General features: G+C 44.7%; 2 protein-coding genes across 3 annotated transcripts; both read right to left on the bottom strand.

Annotated features, from left to right (window-relative positions):
• On the bottom strand, positions 1–14,511 carry tasorb (transcription activation suppressor b). Of its 2 annotated transcripts, none has more exons than XM_080900013.1 (23): positions 14,077–14,511; positions 12,576–12,721; positions 12,361–12,453; positions 12,177–12,249; positions 11,791–11,882; positions 11,563–11,697; positions 11,212–11,336; positions 11,048–11,079; positions 9,524–9,629; positions 9,192–9,295; positions 8,819–8,928; positions 8,336–8,408; positions 8,141–8,215; positions 7,117–7,980; positions 6,444–6,754; positions 6,227–6,329; positions 5,176–6,128; positions 3,662–3,784; positions 2,806–2,965; positions 2,594–2,702; positions 2,301–2,479; positions 2,025–2,159; positions 1–1,759 (listed from the first exon to the last, which is right to left on the bottom strand). In XM_080900013.1, exons 1-23 carry the CDS (start codon positions 14,378–14,380, stop codon positions 522–524), a joined length of 5,643 nt encoding a protein of 1,880 aa, XP_080756139.1. In that variant the 5' UTR covers positions 14,381–14,511; the 3' UTR covers positions 1–521. The 2 variants fall into 2 exon arrangements, with proteins under 2 accessions (XP_080756139.1, XP_080756138.1); XM_080900012.1 differs by having other exon boundaries at positions 1–1,762.
• Positions 14,512–16,102: 1,591 nt separating this feature from the next.
• On the bottom strand, positions 16,103–19,205 carry asb14b (ankyrin repeat and SOCS box containing 14b; the record flags this gene model as incomplete). The annotated part of the gene is made up of 10 exons (XM_080899420.1): positions 19,165–19,205; positions 18,486–18,663; positions 18,334–18,386; positions 18,115–18,246; positions 17,869–18,027; positions 17,516–17,761; positions 17,260–17,428; positions 16,625–17,159; positions 16,355–16,508; positions 16,103–16,278 (listed from the first exon to the last, which is right to left on the bottom strand). The coding sequence occupies exons 2-10, from the start codon at positions 18,608–18,610 to the stop codon at positions 16,103–16,105; spliced, it is 1,749 nt and encodes a 582-aa protein (XP_080755546.1). The 5' UTR covers positions 18,611–18,663; positions 19,165–19,205.
• Between the last annotated feature and the right edge of the window lie 567 nt (positions 19,206–19,772).

Raw genomic sequence — 19,772 nt, forward strand, 5'->3', positions numbered from 1 at the left:
GGATTTATCTTTTTAATGGTTTGTTTGACACCGTCATCAAACCCATCACACACAAGATTTGAAATGTTTTATTTTTCATAGAATTCTGGACAACCAAGTGTGTAAATAAAAAGAAAAAAAGAAAAGAAAACCAACAGCAAAAGTGAAATTTCATTCACTCTTTTTTTTTCTTTAAAAAAATATCAGCCTTTCCCCTTGTTCACAAACCGTTTCCAAACTGGGACAAACAGAACATGATTAATTCGGAGAAGCTGGAAGGCCATTAACATTTGTTGGCAAATATAAATATAGTGGTTTGAACAGGGTCTCAAATAGCTCACATGGAAAGAGTGTACAGACAGTTTACACGACAGTAGGACACTCAACCCTGCCTGTATCAATTTTTATTAATGTAGAAAACCAGGATCCTTATTTTCTGCTTTAAATCAATGCATTTATGACAAGGAAATATATACATTCAGCCAGCACTTATAGTCTCTGGTGTATGGTGTTTGTGTTGCCTCTTGAATCATGTTGATTGTCTATTCAGGGGCATAATTGTGAGAATATGAATAGTCTGTGTAATAATTTGGTGGCCCACCCCTGCCTGCTGGGTAACCCCAAGAGCAGGGTCCACCTCCAGTCCCACCGCCTCGTTCGTGCCCTCGCCCAGGCCGAGGCCATAGTCCTACAGGTGGGACTCCTCTCCCTCGATAACTTCCTAAAGAACCCGGGCCCATAGCACCCATCATTGGCCTGTGATCCATATGTGGAGGCATGCAACCTATACTGCCATAGCCCACACCAGACATTGGATGTGGAGGCAGCTTAGGTCTGAGTACAGAGCCCCCCCTTGTGGGTACTGTGGGAATACCCACAGATGCACCAAGGCCGTCAGCGCAATTCACCTGAGTCCTGACCCCTTGACTACAAGGGGTGCTGCCTATAAGTGCTTCTCCAGTCTTAGCGAGCCCACTGGGATCCACCAGGGCAGGTGGGACCACGCCCGGGTTGCTTGCATTGTCACAAGCTGTGGTCCCTGCAGTCCCCCATACCCCGTCCCCAGGTCCACTGAGTGTCCTGTCCGGTTGATTGGGGGTCCCACTAGCATTCTTAGGGGTCCCAGCAATGAAACCTGGCTGAGCTGCGTCATTACGGTCTGTGAAGGGGGGGACTGTGGTGGTGAGGGGAGAGGTCCCAGCAGCTCCCGCTCCTCCAGCATCCGAGCTATATCCATGACCCAGCATCATGAGGTGAGGGGGAGGGGGAGGCTTGACCTCCAAGGGGAGGGAGGCCAGGTTAGCTAGAGGTCCTGCTGGGGGCATGACAGGCGGGGTTGGGGCTCCGGAAGAAACTGTGGTTGGAGGTTCCTGTGTGCCGCTGCAGGGGGAGGCGGGATAGGCTGGGGAGGCCGTGTAGCTAGAGGAACCCGTATATGATGACCACGAGGCCGAAGGGCACAGGAAGCTCTGGTGGGGATTCACAGGGAAACCTCCCGGTGACAAGCTGCCAATGTCTGAAGAGCCCATGCCTATCTGGTTCGTGGCTTTGAACTGAGAGATGGCTGTTTTGAAAGCACTGTAGTTAGACAGTGTAGGCGTCGTCTCAGGGGTGGTCTGCTGGTCTGGGAGCGGAGGACGAAACTCGTTCTCTGGCGGGGGTGGCTGCGGAGGCTTCTTTGCAACTTGCTGCTTTTGCTCTGGAGGATCTAATATGGTTGGTGGCTCGCCATCATCAGAGTCTAATGACATGTCCTCCTCTTCCACACACTCATCATTCACTACTGGGAGACCAGGAGAGGGCAGAGAGAGAGAGACAGAGAGAGAGAAAGTGGGAGAGTAATGGAAAAGTGGAAAGAAAGATATAATCAACAAATGTGTTATGGCTGCATTAACAACTGTGCTTTAAAAAACTGTCTGGCAGAACATAAATCTTTAACTGGTGAGATGGCTGGAGAAAAAGGCAATTTAGCAAAACAATGAGATTATACAGAAAACATGAACTCTGCTGTTTCTGTGTTCTGCGCCCTTTTTGATGCTACCCACCAGTAGAAGGAGGTGTAGGAAGCTCGTTCTGATTAATGGATCCGATGAGACTGTGGAAACCGCTCATAACATCGTCGATGCTCGCTATCACAATTCCGTTTCTGGAGTACTGCAGGAACATCTCAAACGGTCTCTCTGTAAAAATGAGCGTTTTCAGTGAGTAAAAGACATTTGCTAACACAACAGAAATACAATCTTAACGAGGCATGTGGAAATGGTGATTTTGTTTGGTTTTTTTGGTTTTTTTTTTTGGGGGGGGGGGTGAAGTGAGATTACCTGTGAGGAAGATGAGGTGTCGCTGTTGTGTGTGCTGAGCTTGGAGTTTGATGAGGCAGTCCAGATCTGGAGCCTGCCGCGACTGCGTGTCACACTCGTGATACGGGAGGAACTCCACTAAATGCTTTTTCTGATAGGCTGTCAGAAGATTCAGCAGCCCCATGGCATTAGTGTTTAACCTTTAAGAAACAACAGCAAAAGCAGTTCCATAGAGAGGTCAGTTAAAACCAGTATGGGCAAACATTTTGATGTGGATACAGCTATTATGGCTAATCTCTTACTGAGATACTGACCTCCCAAGCTCTTTAAGTTTCTTCTGGGACTTACAGTGAACCTTCCACTGCCAGGGGTGTTCAGGGGTGCTCTGTTCCTCCAGGAACTTCAGCAGTCCCTGCAAACGATCTGGACAAAACACACAATACAAGTTCAACACGCAATACAAGCATTAGTCGAGTAATATTTGTTTGGACCTTGTACAGTCCACACAAAGAAAAACACGACTTACCCTGCGTGATAAGATCAGGGTTGAGGACAAACTCATCAGACACCATGAAGCCGCCAGACACAAAGAGCTCATTGTAAGTGTGGTTCTTGACATCGTCCAGACTGTCCACTCCAGCAAAGCTCACTGAAGGCAACTTTTTCAAAGACACCAGAGCCGGGATCTGCATAATAAAGGAAAGAGTGAGTTTTTTTTAATTCCCCAAACATTAAGTTGTTTTTATAGTTTCCAGATTAAACATCTTTTAATTCGAAATATAAGGTCCAGCATTTAAATCGTTTAGCATCAGGGAAGTGTCTGACTAATCCCAAACTGATTCTTCAGAATCACTGAGACCCAAAACAACAGACAGCCAGTGTTATTAAGAACTATTTACGTTGATCTGTTAGTAACTGGCCTGAGATTTTAGGGACACTACTAAATAAACAAAGCTAAAACAAACAAACAAAAAAAAACAAAAAACACCCAAAACTTAAAAGCAAAGTACTTTTATAGATACGTATATGTAGGAGACCTGGTGCTCTTTTAAAGGAAAAGGGTGCTCACTGCGAATACTGATCCTCAGTTATTTGGTAGTTTTGTTTACTGCACTGTGTGAAGTAAATTAAAGAGAAATAATTCATGATAATATTTTAAAAGCATCCTCGCTTTGCTATTGGCGCTAAAACCTTTCCGCAGCACTATAACTAAATAGAACGTGTAAATAACAGGCAACAAGACGAAAAACAGCACTCTGCGGGAGATGTAAAACTTCCCATTATTTATGTTTTATCGCTACCTGCCTCAGCGGGTGCCGATTCATCCGAACTACAATCTGGATGTGAGCGACTGGAGGGAGGATAACGGGCGGCGATTGTACCTTATGCACATGTGCTGCGATGTCCTCGTTCCGAATGATGATGAGGAGCTTATCCAAACTGCTGCTGTTTTCCAAAAATGTCTGTGGGCTGCACTCGCTGTTGCCAAGACTTTTCAAGTACTCCTTTGTGACAGACAGGAGAGGATGAGATTGTTAGAGACAGACAGATGAATGCGTCTTCTTCTTTTACACATACGAGTACTGACTGACTGACAGATACAGAAAGAGCTGAGCACTAAGACATGAACCCACAGTGACAAAGAGAAGCTATTGCAGCCTTGCACATTCCCACAGTGACCTGTATTTGCACTCATGGTATGCATCCCCTCTGAAGAATAAACATGAGCTCTCTGGTTCCAGTAAAAGGAGAAAAAAAAAAAAGTAATGAAGAAAGTGAAAGAAAACATGTAAAATGGGCAGTAACAACACCATTACTGCCGCAACCAATTACGATTTTCATTGCCGAATTCTTACAATTTTCTCCAAAATATTAGTTTTAGCCATAAAAACCTGAAAAAGTGCTTTTCCATCTTTTTTAATGAGCCCACACTGCGTGCAGTTTGCTTGTTATATGTCTGATTCACACTCCAGCAGCTAATGATATCTGAAGACTATTACACACGACAATGAAAACAGCAAATGCCTTTTTCTGAAACCATTTGGCATTTTTGAGTAAAAAAACTAAACTTTTTGTTCATTATCAAATCATCACGTAACCGCTGGAGCTCGGTGTAACATTGTTAAGTAGTTCTTCCAAAATGGCAGCACTTTAGATGTCAACTAGGGGTGTTAAGGATTGAGGACAGTGTGCACTCATTAGTTAATGACTACTCACAAGTCGTTAGCCAATGAGCAAACCCTGGATATCCTCCTTCCTGACCCTAATAATGACCATAATTTATAAAATGAACTTCACAGTTTATTAGACGTGACCTGGAAATCATGCCTGAACAGATAAACCCATCTGAGGTCACAGAGCAATGTAGCCAAGAGCTATTTTCCCATTGACTTCTACACAGCATGTAATCTTTTAGCAGTCAGAAGAATTGCCCTCTGCTGGTTATTAGAGAAAATGCATGTTTAAAGCACTGATGTTTGCTGACCTGGAAATGACATCCATCTTTTTATACTATAACTGATGATGATGACTGTGACATTTAAGCAGTGAAATATTGGAAATCCTAGACTTGTATAGAAAATAACTATGCCACTGTTTTCTTTTTGTTTGTTTTTTTAAACCTTTGCAGATTTACAGACTCTTTCCACCTCTTATTTATATTTTGAGATGCCCCCAAAACAGATGCAAACACACAAAAAAAAAAAAAAAAAAAAAAAAAAGATTATTTCTGCTTTTATCTTTCAACTCAATTTCCTCAGCGTCATTTTTATTACTGTCTGGCTTTTTACTGACTGACTGTATTGTAGCTGCAATAGGTTCAGCTGCAATGAATTATTTATAGAATCCTGTGGTTAATCAATAATCTTTACAAACATAATGACATAATGCATTGTACCTTGATCTCCTTGCAGACAGCGCTCTCCTCCCCCTCGTCTCCAGAATAGATGTAAAATTTAACTGTATTCTTGGTAACGTCCTTAAAAATCTCCACCAGGCTGCTGAAAACTTCGGGTTTCAATTGACCAATCAGGCTGCCGGCTAGCAGCCCAGGCCCACTGCCAGAAGCTGCGCCTGGGTTTTGTGAGTTCTGCTCCGGAGACTCCGCTGTGACTTGAGAAGGAGAGTAGACCTCTCCCCCCATCTCTGCTGACGGGGCTTCCGATTTAATCTTAGTGGATGTCATCTCTTTGATGGTGCTTGTTTTACTGCTCTGTGAGGAGACGGTGCTCTTTGACAGAGAGGGCTCTGCTTTCGTTTTGGTGGTCGGGATGGGGGCAGGGGGTGGGGTAGTAAGATTAGATGGTGTCAATGGGGGAGGTGGAGAAGTGACCTTGGAGGGAGCAGGTGGGGCTGGGATCAACTTGTCCATCTTCTCGCACAGCGCTTTGACGTGCCCCTGAATGGGGACAGGGGAGACGTAGGGCACAACGAAGTGTGAGAAGCAGCTGCTAGACACCCAGCAGTGGCGAGGAGGCAACCGCGGAGGCAGCTGCGAGGTATAGTTGATGTGTTGTGTGTGCATGATATTTTTAATGTCAGAAGATAGGCTATGGATTTCCTGATTTAGTATTGTGTCCAAGCTGATGGAGGGCCTGAATGGAACTTCCTCTACAGCAGGTAGCGTGGGTTTAGGCATCTTTTTTACTTCCACAACGGCAGGCGTTTTCGGCTCTGGGTCAACGTCTGCCGCTGGCGCAGCCACTGGCACAGGCTTTGGCTCAGGCTTCAGCTCGGACTTCAGTTCGGGTTTCAATTCAGGCTTCAGCTCAGGCTTCGTCTCGGACTTCAGCTCTAGTTTTGGCTCGGGCTTCGGCTCGGGCTTCTGCTCATTAAATGGCTGCGCTTTGTCTGAGGAAGCCAGATATGAAATTAGTCACGGTGATGCCTTGTTAGCACAAATATGCCTCAAAGATTGATGACTGTGTGAACTCATTGCTTTCAGGTACCTTCGTTGGCGGGGATATCCCAGGTTGTGTTTTCTGATGTGCATTTTTGCTCTGGTGGGGAGCCCGGGCTGAATGGACTACCTGGGCTACAGTCCATGTCCTCCTGCACAGAGAGAACACACCAGTAGATATTTTTAAGTACAATAAAATACTTATTCATCTTTGGATAGGAAAAAATATTCCAAAATAACAACCCTATCAGCTGTTTACATCTCACCTCGGCGTAGTTCGTTTGTGACGGAGGCTCGTTTTGTTTCCTATGGTCCGGGTCGTGGTAAACGGGTTCCACCCTTCCTGAACCTGTTGATGGTTCACCGTGGTTTGAGTCTGCAGACACTGAACCCTGAGCCACAGCTTTATTGAGTGTGGCCAGGAGGATCTTGAGAAGGCGTTGGGTCTCGCTGACGGCTGAGGTATTGGTGTTGCCACGGGCCCTTAGGTCGGTGTCATAGATCCCCATGCTCTCCATCACTGCTGTCAGATTTTCGTTCTGCCCACCCTCATCCACAAGGTCGTCCCCTTGTGCACCTAGTGGGGCACAAGTAAGGCAGATAAGTTAGCAGTAGTGCACGTTTTGAAACTGCAATACAGATGTGCCAAAATAAACTTGAGGTTATTCGGAAACCCTCTCATCATTTCATCACATAGGTTATTTTTCAGCTTTAGGATGTTCTTCTCAGTATGCACAGATATTCAAACAGCCCCCTGGGTTAGCAACAAAAAGACATGCATCTTGAAATGAACCTGTTTAAAAATGTATTGAAGTTATTCAATTCCTGAGAACTAATCAGACTGTTGTGAAACGAATAAAATATTCATTCATTCAATTGGCTGTGACTTAAATTCTACGACTGAAATCTGGCTCCACAGGTGATCGCAGCGCGCCTCACCTCTGCTGGGTTCTCCGTTGCTCAGCTGATCTGTGCGTTGATGTTTGTTCGCGCCTCCTCTCTCGTCCCCTTCAAATTTCCTTTTCAGACTGTTGGCATCCCAGGCGCCGTCCTCCCCCCGATCCTTCCCAGGATCCTTCACGAGTGCCTTCTTATGAAGCTGAATTAGCTTAAGCAGCTGTTTCATTTTGTCTTTATCGTACTCGTTCTGGGACAGCCGCAACCTCTGCGGCTGAGGCTGGGACTCATCGTGGGGCTTGTGTTGCAGCTGGGCTCCGTTTGAATGGGCCACCCCTGGCCTCCGTCTACTACTGCTACTAATACTACTGCCGCCGCTGCTGTCAGTCGGCGGTTTTTCCTGGGCTGGCCTTTCTGTAGGCGCCCTCTCCTGGGACAGCCTTTCTGAGGGTCTCTCTGCTCTGTCCGAGCCCCTGTCCGAGCCGCCCCAGTCAGAAACAGGGCTGTATTCCACTGGGGCTGGAGCGGGTGCGGGTGCAGGGTTCCGTATTCGTTCAATGATGTCCTTTGCCTTGTTCAGAGGTAAAATATAGTTTGCGGGGTTGTGAACGTACGATCGCAGCACAGCATCCATGTTACATTTGGGTCTGGGTGCTGTGACGGGGTTCGTCCTTTCATTTACATTATATTTGTAGTCGGGTAGGATGAATGGACGCACTGTGCCCGAATCCATACGAGTTAGGTAATCGGTGGCCTGACGCTCCACCCCAGAGCTCAGGTCCTTGCCTGGGTTTGGGCGCAACTTGAACAGGCCGTAGTGCACTGCGGGGATGAAAGACTCCATGGATGACAAGAAAGCCGGATGAGGCTCCACCGTCAGCGGCTCTGGCTCGAACAGCCTCGATGCTAAGAATGAGGGGGAAAAAATGCATCAGAATCGTGTAAAAACCGGCATGACAAAGATAACAGCGATAAACAAAAATGAAATATTCTTTAGCGTTGCACGGAGATGCTGGCACTCGGGATCAGTCAGAAAATGCATGTAGAGACAATGAATACGACTTACAGTACTTGACGATCATCCTTGGCTCCTGAAAGATGAATAATGCTTGCAGGTTCTTCTCTACCCGCCCCCGCCGCTCTAGAAAACAAACAGAGAACCTTTTTAAAACCCAAACTCTCACCGGAGGCAACAAGTAGGTGTTCAACTCACACAACAGAGAATTACAAGAGGAGAGTGGCAGATAAAGCTTTCTGGCACCTTTGGATTCAACCATCTGAGCCGAGGACAACAGGAAGAGAAAGCCTTTATCAAATAAGGACTTCACCAGCACCTGAAGAAGAAAAGCAAAAGCTGCAGTCAGAACATCAGGGAATAGATCATTATCGCACAATGGGAGCAATCATATTAGCAGTCTGTTTCTGGACAGGATTTCATTTGCTCAGTGTGTAAATGAGTGCTAAACTGACAGGTTTATGCCATTTGTTTAAAATTACTGAACAAAATAGAACAGGATTAGCACGGCAGCTTGACAGATGACATCCCTACACTGTTTTCTAAGCAATGAGAAAATGGAACTGTTTATGAAACGAGATCCTCCTTAATTGTATCAAACAAATGCACAGAAATGCAAAGTTGTCAAAACAGAAAGGAGCATTTTATTTACCTGAATATTGTACAACCTGAGAATGTTGTGTTTATTTTGCTGAGAGAACCTGGATAAACTGCAGGTATGTGACTCACCATCCGGTCTCTCTCCAGTTTGTTGACCAGAGCGGCCAAGCTGCCGCTGGTTGGTTTGCCTTTCCCGTCCACCACCTCAAACAGGCTGCAGGACATCCCACACTTCATAACTGCAGACAGAAATAAGCAGGCGGGAATGCGTTACTCGGAACTCAACATGTAATCATTTATGATACACACACACACACACACACACACACACACACACACACAAAAGCTACTTTACTGAGACAGCCGGGCTTCATGATGCATGAATGCTTTTAGAAAAGCTTTACAGAATTTCAAGTAATGCACAACCGCCCACATGCCAGGGGCCATTATGATCATTATGAGAGGAAAAAAAGGGAGAAACAAATGTGTGTTCTGGACTAACCTTCCCGTGAGACGCTGTAGGTGTCCCAGGAAAAGAGCACTGAGGGAATCTTTCGCTTCACCTGCTCTAGCTGCATGCCCCGATTCACCTCCAACTTCTCAGGCCTGCACCGGGGCACATGTTACATTATTAAAAAACATACAACAACAAGAACAACAAAACAGGACATTGTAGCTTTTTCTCCTCTCCTACAAATTATGCAAAGAGTTAAAGTTCAGCACATAAAAAACCTTGTGTAGCAAAGAGTGTCCTTAATGATTAACAAAGAAAAGTCCAGTAGCTCTGTGGACCTTTTGTTAAGACTTGCATGAGAGGGGAAAAAGTTTACTCACAGTTTGAAAGGAAGGTAAGGACGCAGGGAGGATCGTAAACAGATGGGGAACAACTCCTGGCCCTTGTTCACTAGTGGACCACTCCACACAGTGTAGCAGCTCTTCCCTGCAACAGGCAGAGGTCAAACATCAGTCATTCTTCCTGAGACTAACGTGAGCGGGATAACTGAGAACCTACACAGACATCAGTCAAAGGAGCTTGCAAAGAAAAGCGTCTGGACTTCTTTAAGTTGCTTGAAGACGTTTCACCTCTCATCCGAGAAGCTTCTTCAGTTCTAAGGTCAAATGGTGGAGAGTCCCAGATATAAACCTAGTGGGAGTTTCCCCCCACAGAGGGACAAAAGGACCCCCTGATGATCCTCTAATCGCCTGAGCCAAGGTGTGAAACTGGGTGTGGGTCCCAATCAGCCAGAGTTTCGGGTGAGTTCATTGTGAAACCTGGCCCCACCTTATCATGCGAATTCCTGAGGTCAGCTGGCCCAGGATGTGAGTGGGCGTTAAGGCGTCTGGGAAGGGATCTCAAAACTGGATTATAGATGGCAGAGAGTTGGTGTCGTAAACCCCCGCCTCTGTTCAAAGATGGTCGCTCACAGTGGACATAGATGGCTTCTTTCACTCCTCTTTCAAACCATCTGTCCTCTCTGTCCAAAATGTGAACATTGGCATCCTCGAAAGAGTGTCCTTTATCCTTAAGATGCAGATGGACCGCTGAGTCTTGTCCTGTGGAGGTGGCTCTTCTGTGTTGTGCCATGCGCTTGTGAAGTGGCTGTTTGGTCTCTCCAATGTAGAGGTCTGAGCATTCCTCGCTGCACTGTACAGCATACACCACATTGTTAAGTTTGTGTTTTGGCGTTTTGTCTTTCGGGTGAACCAGTTTTTGTCTGAGCGTGTTGCTGGGTCTGAAATGCACTGGGATGTCATGCTTGGAGAAAACTCTCCTGAACTCTCTCAATGAGCACACCCGAAACTCTGGCTGATTGGGCCCCACACCCAGTTTCACACCTTGGCTCAGGCGATTAGAGGATCATCAGGGGGTCCTTTTGTCCCTCTGTGGGGGGTTACTCCCACTAGGTTTATATCTGGGACTCTCCACCATTTGACCTTAGAACTGAAGAAGCTTCTCGGATGAGAGGTGAAATGTCTTCAAGCAACTTAAAGAAGTCCAGACGCTTTTCTTTGCAAGCTCCTTTGACTACGATGACCTGGATGACTGAGAACCTTCACAGACATACACAGACATCAGGCATGATACTTCATAACTTTTTGTAACTGCTGCCTCATTTCAAGACACATTTGGTGTCTTAAAAGCTAGCAGCAAGACACATGAACCATGTATCTTATAGCCCCACTTCAGTATTTGTTTATTTAGCCTAAGTCATGTAATAGCACATCATAGATTTTTCTCTTATTGCACAGACCCACTTCATATATTATTACGTTTACACACACGTGGCACTATTTTAACACAACACAAAAGAAGCCAATTTCTTTGATTACATTTAAGAAAAGCTTAAATACCATTACCTTTACTCCCTTCAGAGGAAATAGTGTTAAACCTGTTAAAGAGCAAAACATAGAGGCTGTTTACAAACTCAGCGGAGATGTAATACTTTTGTTTTGTTTTTTTAAAAACTTCAACGGCCTAGAAATGCTTTCTGGCTTTTACCATTTCCTGCGGGATTACGTACCTGTGTGCAGCCATAGGAGTTGCTGCAGCTTCCTTGCCTTTGTACTGAAAGGAAACCACAGCGTAGGGGCACACGTGCCTGGGCCGCGCTTTGATCTCATCAAATGCAAACTCAAAAAAATATTGCTGCAACACACAAATGAAGATGGATTAAAACACAGCACTAGATCCCAACAACAACTGCGCAAGATTACACAGGAAGAACCCAGCTACCCACTACGAGCAAGCATTTGCTGAGAGTGGGGAGGAAGAACTTTCTTTTAACAGGAAGGGACCTTTTAGAGAACCTGGCTAACGCGCGACGGAACACCAGATTAAATAAACAGGGTAATAAAGAGGAACCAGCACTTACCTGCGTGAGCTCAAAAGCCCTGTAAGACAGCAGAGATGTAACCCTGTTGGCACTTTTGGACAAGTGACAGTCAAACTTGGGTGAAGATTCGATTGCATTCTTCGGCGTGTTCTCGTGGATGTGCTTTATTCGTCCCTGAGAGACAAAATGCAACTACTGACTCAAAGTCCAAATGGAAACAGAGAACTGTCAAAGCTCTAATGCAAAACACAGATAAGGTATTCATACCCTCATAACTTTAAAAATGATCATGTCTCCAAACGCGCCCACTTCAAAAGGATTGATTTGTAACAAATCGGAATATTTGGAGAGGTAAACACCTACAAGGATTACAAAAAACAAATTAAGGGAAAACATTTCTAATAGGCTACGTTTATGTCAATTACTTGCTGATGCTTGTTAATATTACTTAGAAACGATGTATCCGAAAACAAAGTATGTAATAAACATTGGACTAATATATTATTGCATATGTAAGAGCCATTACCTTAGACTTCAGAGGCAATTGTAAAATGCTTGTGAAACTTGCAGATAAGTAAAATAAAAAGGAATTCGACTAATTATTCTGCAAAGCCCATTTTCATATAACAGCAACATGGGAGCACCCGGCTTACCCACTGATGGATTTCCTAGTGTATTAATCTTACAGTGTCCAACTGATAAACCCTTCTCACAGATCCACTGGAGCTGGAAAACACAGAACAGGCAAAGCTCAGAAGCAAGTCAAAAACCTCCGCGCCTTCCCAATTTGTCAATATCCTTCTGCATATATGAGTGAGGTTTTGCCAGCAGGCCAACCTTGGATTTGTCTGGGAAAAGGAAGCAGTACGACTCAGCGAGTTCTTGTTCGGTCCGCCCCTCTTGCTTCATCTCTCTCCGCTTTTCTATGAACTGACGAAGAAAAGGCGAGCAGACAGTAAATTAGACACGGGGGCAACCTCGCAATATTTAACATTTCTTCAGCACAGCTATTTAAATTGCCTGCCATTTTATCCAGAAACTTGACGACTGACCTCCTTCTTCAGCAGCTCATTGTGAATTAGCCTGGCCTTGCAGTAGGTGAAGGTTCCTCGCGATGATGCGTCCAGGTAAAACGAGGAGATGATCTTCACGAGGTCCTCAAACTCCCGGCTCTCGGGGGGGAGAAACTGGTACAAGCCTGCACACAGAAGCGAATCAGCGGATTAGCATTTCCCATCTGCAGTTTGCAGGACTGAGCGAATGAGCAGAGGACGATCCCTTCGAAAAGTCACATTTTAAACTCAAATTTAACCTGCAGGAGGCAGCCACATCAAACTGATAACCAACCATTTCCCTCGATTAAAAGACAACCTCGCCGTAAGACTTTAAGTCTAAAGCGTACGGTTCCTTCTTAGGCTTTAGCTGAATATGAATGTCACGTGTTATCATTTGAAATATTAAATATACAAAATAACCATGGGCATTCGATGGTGCACGTAACACCAGTGACCAGTGCTTTTTTTTTTTTTTTTTACAATCCTGGCAGCTACACTGACACAGTGGATGAAGTCTAGTACCTGCATTTATTTACATAAGGTTTATCAAGTAATCCAAACTCATGCAAAGAAGTGAAACCATGACTAGCAGACAACCTGAATGAAATGTCAACATCCTCAAGCCTGTGTGATAAGAGTAAACCTCTCCACTGTAAGTCAAAATGACAAAAAGGCTGGAGACGGGGTACTGGGGCAGCCCAGTGTACCTCATTGCTGTTAGGAAACTAACACACTTTATAAATTACTTATGCAACCTATAGTGCTAGAATAATTCCACTTCAACAGGACTTTGCATATATCCAAATAACAGATGCTCCACAGCATAGTTGTGGAAAATGTAACCAACAGTGCCCATCCACCTTTCTGCAAGAAGGAAGGGGAAGGGCGGGTGTAACGTAGGTAGGTGGATGCACAGAGTAATGCTCTCAGGGGTACTCAGGTGAAGTGCAAAACTGATGCTCTGAAATGCCAGCGACATCAAGCTGGGTTAAGGGGTGGGCAGCCCCACCAAATGAACCATGGTGCTATGAAAACACTCCGGGATGGACGTGTGGGGTGGATAAATCCGTGCCCTTCACTGAGGTCAAAGAGACACCCACATGTTGTCAGGTGATGACTGCAAACCACTCATGACTCCTGCTGTATTACTAAACAGTACTACGGTGCCGGGTAGGGATGAGGAAACGGAACAAGGTGTGCTTTCAGATGGCCAGTCTTTCAAAGTGGCGCCTTCGCTGCACCGTTGCTGCCCGCTGGTTAACTTGGACTACCACAGCTAGCGGCATGCCTGCAAACAGACGCTACGCCAACCGACATTATTCGCCTGCTCAAACTGCAGCATGGTAATCTAGCCCGAAACCGAAATGTTCGCAAACCTTTAGCTAAACCAATATAACTGGCGAAAGCAAGTAGCTAGCTAGCAGGCTAGCAACATGCAGCAGCAGAATCATGAAAGACAGGACAGGCTCTGTTCAAAATAGCTGCGATATGGCACCACCTTTCCGTTCGCGAATCTTCCTCGGGATTTGGAAATTTCTCCGTGGCAGCTCATCGGTCGATCTCTGGGCAGGCAGAGGAGAACTGCTGAAGCTCCGAGCGTCCGCCTGCATGCTCCTCCGCCGCTCAGGGGCTTCTTGTTCGGGCATTACACTGTCTCCACATCCAGGCTGATCGCCATTTTGGTTGGCTGTGGCCGAGGTGGCGGCTGAATTCTTCTGGGGTTCGCCACCTTTCGGGTGGAGATCCGTCGTCTCGGTATAGTCTGAGTCCCTTTTTCCCACCGCGCTGGGGTTCAGGGCCATTTTCGGGCACCGTGCACGTATTAAAGACAATGTAGCTCTGACGATTACGGCGCCGCTGTACACACACACTCTCCTCCTCACCCAGCCTCCGCCATTGTGAAAATGACGTACACGGTCTTCTCCACCACTGCAAAACGCTGCCGTCACTGTTTACATACGAGGGAATCCGCGCCACCCAGCGACCGATAGGCGTACTGCAACACATGACGCGGTGACCGTCCGTCTGATTGGCTGTGTGTGGAGGGAACAGGATGGCAAAAGTGAAACTATTTCTCACATTAAATAAAAGAGAAAAAGAAAGAGGATGTGAAACACCGCTTTGGAGCTGTGAAAGCCCTGACAGTGTGACTTATGCAAACCGATTCTTTTCTTTTCTTTTTTCTTTTCTTTTTTTAGTACTGGCTCTGCTATGTATTTTCGGGCACCGTGCACGTATTAAAGACGTATTAAAGACTACAGCCTGTACATACTTATAGTTATAGAATATTCACAACATACTTCATACCGTGTGCATTATAACATACCATAATAGACCCATTTCTGTAATATACTTACATATCTATGTTATTGCCAATATATATTGTAATATATCTATATCACTAAAGCACTTCTGGATGGATGCAAACTGCATTTCGTTGCCCTGTACCTGTGCATGTGCAATGACAATAAAGTTGAATTCTATTCTAATTCTATTCTATTCTATGTATTAAAAATGTATTAAAATCTTGTGTAGAACTAAATACAGAGCAATCACGCTTGTAATACCCCATTCTACCACTAGATGGTAGCAGAGAGGCTGTGATTTTCATATGTGTATCGGTAATACACTTGCCTTCATACATGACTCAATACAGTAAGTAAAATCGATATTTAAAGAGTATTATTATTATTATTATTTTGCTGCTCCTTTTTGGAGTCGCCATAGTGGATCACACCAACCCTCTGCTTGTCCTCCTTCACTGCATCCATGACCCTTCTCTGCAGTCTTCCTCTTTGACTTCTGGCTGGATGCTAACATATTCAGATTTCTTTGTCCAGTGTATCCACTATCCTTCCTCTGCACATGTACAAACAATGTCAGCCTTTGAAAATTTGTCTCCAAACCACTCGACCTGAGCTGTCCCTCTGATATACTAATTCCTAATCTTGTACGAATCCTGGTCATTCCCATCAAAAATTTTAGACTGCCACCTCCATTTGGCCCGTGTTTTTGTCACTGTCTCCACCATTTATCTTGCACTCTTGCTGCTATCCTTCTGTCACAAATCAGCCCTGACACTCATCTCCACCCTACCTACACTTCTCTTTTGTGCTCTGTCTGTTGCTTTGGATGGTTGAACTCATCTAACCTTCACTACCTCTACTTCTGGCATCTTCATCATTTCACCTATCTCCCTCTCATGTAGACGCATGTACTCCGTCTTGCTTCTACCGACTTTCATTCATCCTCTGTCCAGCGCATATTCCACCTCTGCAGGTTCTCTTCCACCAGCTCCCTCCTCTCACTGCAGATCGCCACGTCATCTGCAAACAAACTGTTACCCACCAATGTCCCGCTGCGCTCATATATATGTCTCTGATAGATATTTAAAAGGTGAGTACAATTTATGTTCACATTTTTTGACTGTATAAGTAATGTAATTTTAATCACACATAATAATAATAAAGCAGGAAGCTTTCTATAAAAGAGTGACATCTTTGATATCTATAAATATGTTTTCATCAGGGGATAATCATACTGCCCCTGCTGTAAATGTCAAACTCCTTGTAACGCAGATAATCTTTCAGCCTGGGAGGAAGAGGAAGGAAGTTGATAAAAGCTGGTGCTCTCAAACGCAGGCGTCTAAGGTGCTCCCTTATCCGCAGGCGACACAGGTGCTTCAGGCTCCGCACATTTCCTGTCAGACAAAAAAAGTCAGCAACTACAGATGAAGCGCACATTTTTGCTGACAACAGGTAGTGAGCAGTTCATACTTTGAATGTGGCAGATTTCTGGCCACTGTTTCTGCTCCTGCAGTGTGTCCTTTAGTTTGGTGCAGAAGGAGACGTGGTCAGTGTAGTCAAGCATGATGCGCACCACCTGGGCAGATAAGTGCTTCAGCCAGGATACTGTTATCACCTCACAGAACTAGAAAGGAAAGAGAGATGTGACAGTCAATCTGAAACTTTGTAGAATAGCATTACTCCATTGCACTTCACATGTTCCAGTCTTTATCAATTTTTTTAGCATAAACTTGGCCTCACCACCATGTCTTTAATGACTGACGTCGTCCAAGCAGTGTAATCATGGGAACTGTCACCATATGGACAGTCAAAGCAGCGCTTCACGTCATAACCATGGTTCAGGATCATTCTCAGCATAACCTCATCTTTTAAGGCATACTGCAGCGCTGAGGGGAAATGAGTGGTGTTGACACGGGAGTAGTAGTTGACATTTGCCCCATACTTCAGCAAGATGTTGATCAGTTCATAATTGCCCTGTCTCAGAGCCACCTGTAGACAGTTGATGGGATCCTGGTTCACGAGAGCCCCGGCCTCTAACAGTAAGCGGGTGCACTGGAGGTCATTGTTGGACACAGCAAAAAAGAGGGCAGACTTGCGGTCATCATCATAGTTGCGGCGGATCCTTGGGTGCAGCATGAAGTTTGGATCGTAGCCAGCTTTGAGCAGTATCTCCACACACTGGGCGTGTCCCCCAGCAGCTGCAGAATGGAGAGGACTCATCCCACTTTCCTTTACAGCATGCAGCTTCGTCACTGGGATGAGATGTTCCAGTGCTCTGTAAAAAAAACAACCCAAAAAAAATCTTTATGTGAGAACATGATATTGGTTGAAACCCTATTTAAAAATTCAGGAAAATAAGTATAGATAATGCTCACAGTCTGTGTCCATGGTATGCCACTCGATGAACTGGCAGGTGCCCACTATAAAGGGGTACGTTTGGATCTGCACCGTGTTCCAGCAGCAAGGAGATTATGTCAGGATTTCCTGATGCCGCTGCATCAAACAAAATCGTACCTGACTCCGACTCACACCACACCTGTGCACCTAAAAAATGAATTAAAGCACTATGAGAACACGCATTTACTTATATACATATGTAAAAGCAAAAGGAGATTGAATCACTACATTTACCTTTCTGTAACAGAACCTCCACCACATTTAGATGTCCATTCTGTGCAGCCAGAGCCAGTGGAGTTTTCTTTTTAACGTCACATGCATTTGGATTAGCACCAGACTCTAAGAGCAGATACACAAAATTCTCCAAGCCTAAAAACGCGGACTCATGTAGAGCTGTCCTGTCCAGTGGTCCGGTTTGGTCTATTTTGGCATTGTAACGAAGCAACAGCGTGGCCAAATCATACTGATCATTTAGAAGAGCTGTGAGCAAAAGGAGCAGGAGAGAAAAGGATGAGAAAGTGTCACACATGTTGAGGTATCTCTAAAATAAAATGTGTTTGAAGTTAGACGAACATAGCGCGAGATACCTGCCACTAATGGAGAATCCTGCTCGTCATTCTGGAGATCTGGGTTGCTACCATTCTGTAACAGGAATGTAGCATTCTCTCTGAGCCCGTGGACCACAGCTAAAAACAGTGGCGTCTCACCCTTCAGAGTGCGACACTGGGCTGCACCCGGGGGTGATGCTGGAACCCAAACACCCAGGAACCGATCAACACCTCAGGGTTGAAATGAACAAGCCTGTGCCAGTCAAAAGTTACAGCTACATTTACCTGAAAAGATAATCTCTAGCACCTTCTTATTCTGCTGTGCCGCAGCCTCGTGCAGCGGGATCCATCCTCGTGTATCAACTCTGGACAGAGTCTCCGGTTGGGCTGCAAGTCTGTTCAGGGCATTCTCATCACCTGAATATGAAGACGGGACGTATCAGATCTTTGAGAAAGATTCAGAATTGTCTGAATCAGCACTGAGGTTAAAGGTCATCAGCTTACCCTCCTTAATTGCTTTAAAAATCTCATCAGGGTCTTCACAAGGTTTCAGATCACTATTTAAAGTTATTGCACAGAATAAGGATTCACTTAAACAAACAAGACATTCATAATATAGATACTTATATGTGAATGCTGGGTGAGTAGATAGAAACCTTGGATTTAATCCTTTTAGCTTTCTATACTGAATTAGACTTTGTTCAATAATATATTGCGTTGCCTCATCTTCGTCCAAGTCTTCCTCTGATTGATAAAAGTCATCTTCTGTTTCCATGCTCATCTGACAAGTGTAAAAAGAGCCAGTGCAGAAGGGGTTACTCTGAGGAGGCACAGCTATAAGGTAAACAAGAGCATTAAATCACACACCACTCACAGTCCTGAATAACAACTGCAACACAGTGCAGCTAAGCAGGAAATGTGGCAGTCAGTCTCATTGTTTTTACTTTACTGACACCATAATACATGCAGGATATTGGATCTAATGACTTTAATTGGACTTATTGTCCCAATTTTCAGTCTAATAACTCTCAATGTCAAAAGCAAATCTCCAGTTGAGAAGCTGCAGGGTTTTTTTTTTTCTTTCAGCATCGGCAAAACAAACAAATGGAGATTCACAAATGACTCCAGTGGACATTTCTTAAAAAGAACATATAAAGCAGCAGAGGAAATGCTGTTACGAGAGCAGAGACTGCAACACGACACAAAGTTATAGCATGGAAATTCAAATGCCACATGTATTGCAACAGTTTGTATAATATGACAGCGTGGCATTCAAGCTCCACACTAATCAAGTTTTTAACCAAATAAAAATGTTTTTCATCGCGTGGTGTTTACCTTCAGTCAAAAAGCTGCTCTCTGTGTAGTTTTAACACCAGTATAGCCAGGGGGCTCTTTAGCAGCCACACATACTGGGGCTATTTATATCCTGCCCTCTCTCTCTCTCTCTCTCTCTCTCTCTCTCTCTCTCACACACACACACACACACACACACACACACACACACACACACACACACACACACACACACACACACACACACACACACACACTATAAATATCAGATCACAAGGTCTTCACAGCCAGTTTCTAGTTTGACCCACTAAGCAACTGCAACAACTGCCATCATTCAACTCATAAGCAATTGTATTCATAATGCAAAATCTAATATTCAAACACAAACCAACAGTTGGTTCACTTTGGAAGTTCACCCCCTCCATAAAATACAATTTTAAAATACAATTTTTCAGATTTAACAAGATTGTTTTCTTTGTGCATAGCACACTGCTAAATTCAATTATATTTAATCTCTTATGATTCACCCTAAAAGACTTTTATTTTCTACTTGTTATTGCTGCTGCACATTAATAGCTTATAGTCTATAGATGGTATCAGCTCACACTGAGGGAAAAGGAGGCAAACAGGTTACTAAGAAGGCAAATGAA

This window comes from Rhamphochromis sp. 'chilingali' (genome assembly GCF_963969265.1).
Source record: "Rhamphochromis sp. 'chilingali' genome assembly, chromosome: 12".
NCBI classification, from domain to species: Eukaryota; Metazoa; Chordata; class Actinopteri; order Cichliformes; family Cichlidae; genus Rhamphochromis; species Rhamphochromis sp. 'chilingali'.

Coding starts and splice junctions, on each gene's coding strand:
- tasorb (XM_080900012.1), bottom strand. CDS start 14,380: ATGGCCCTGAACCCCAGCGCGGTGGGAAAAAGGGACTCAGACTATACC. Junction 12,454..12,575: donor ATGAGCTGCTGAAGAAGGAG/GTCAGTCGTCAA, acceptor TTTCTTCGTCAG/TTCATAGAAAAGCGGAGAGA. Junction 6,330..6,443: donor CACAAACGAACTACGCCGAG/GTGAGATGTAAA, acceptor CTCTCTGTGCAG/GAGGACATGGACTGTAGCCC.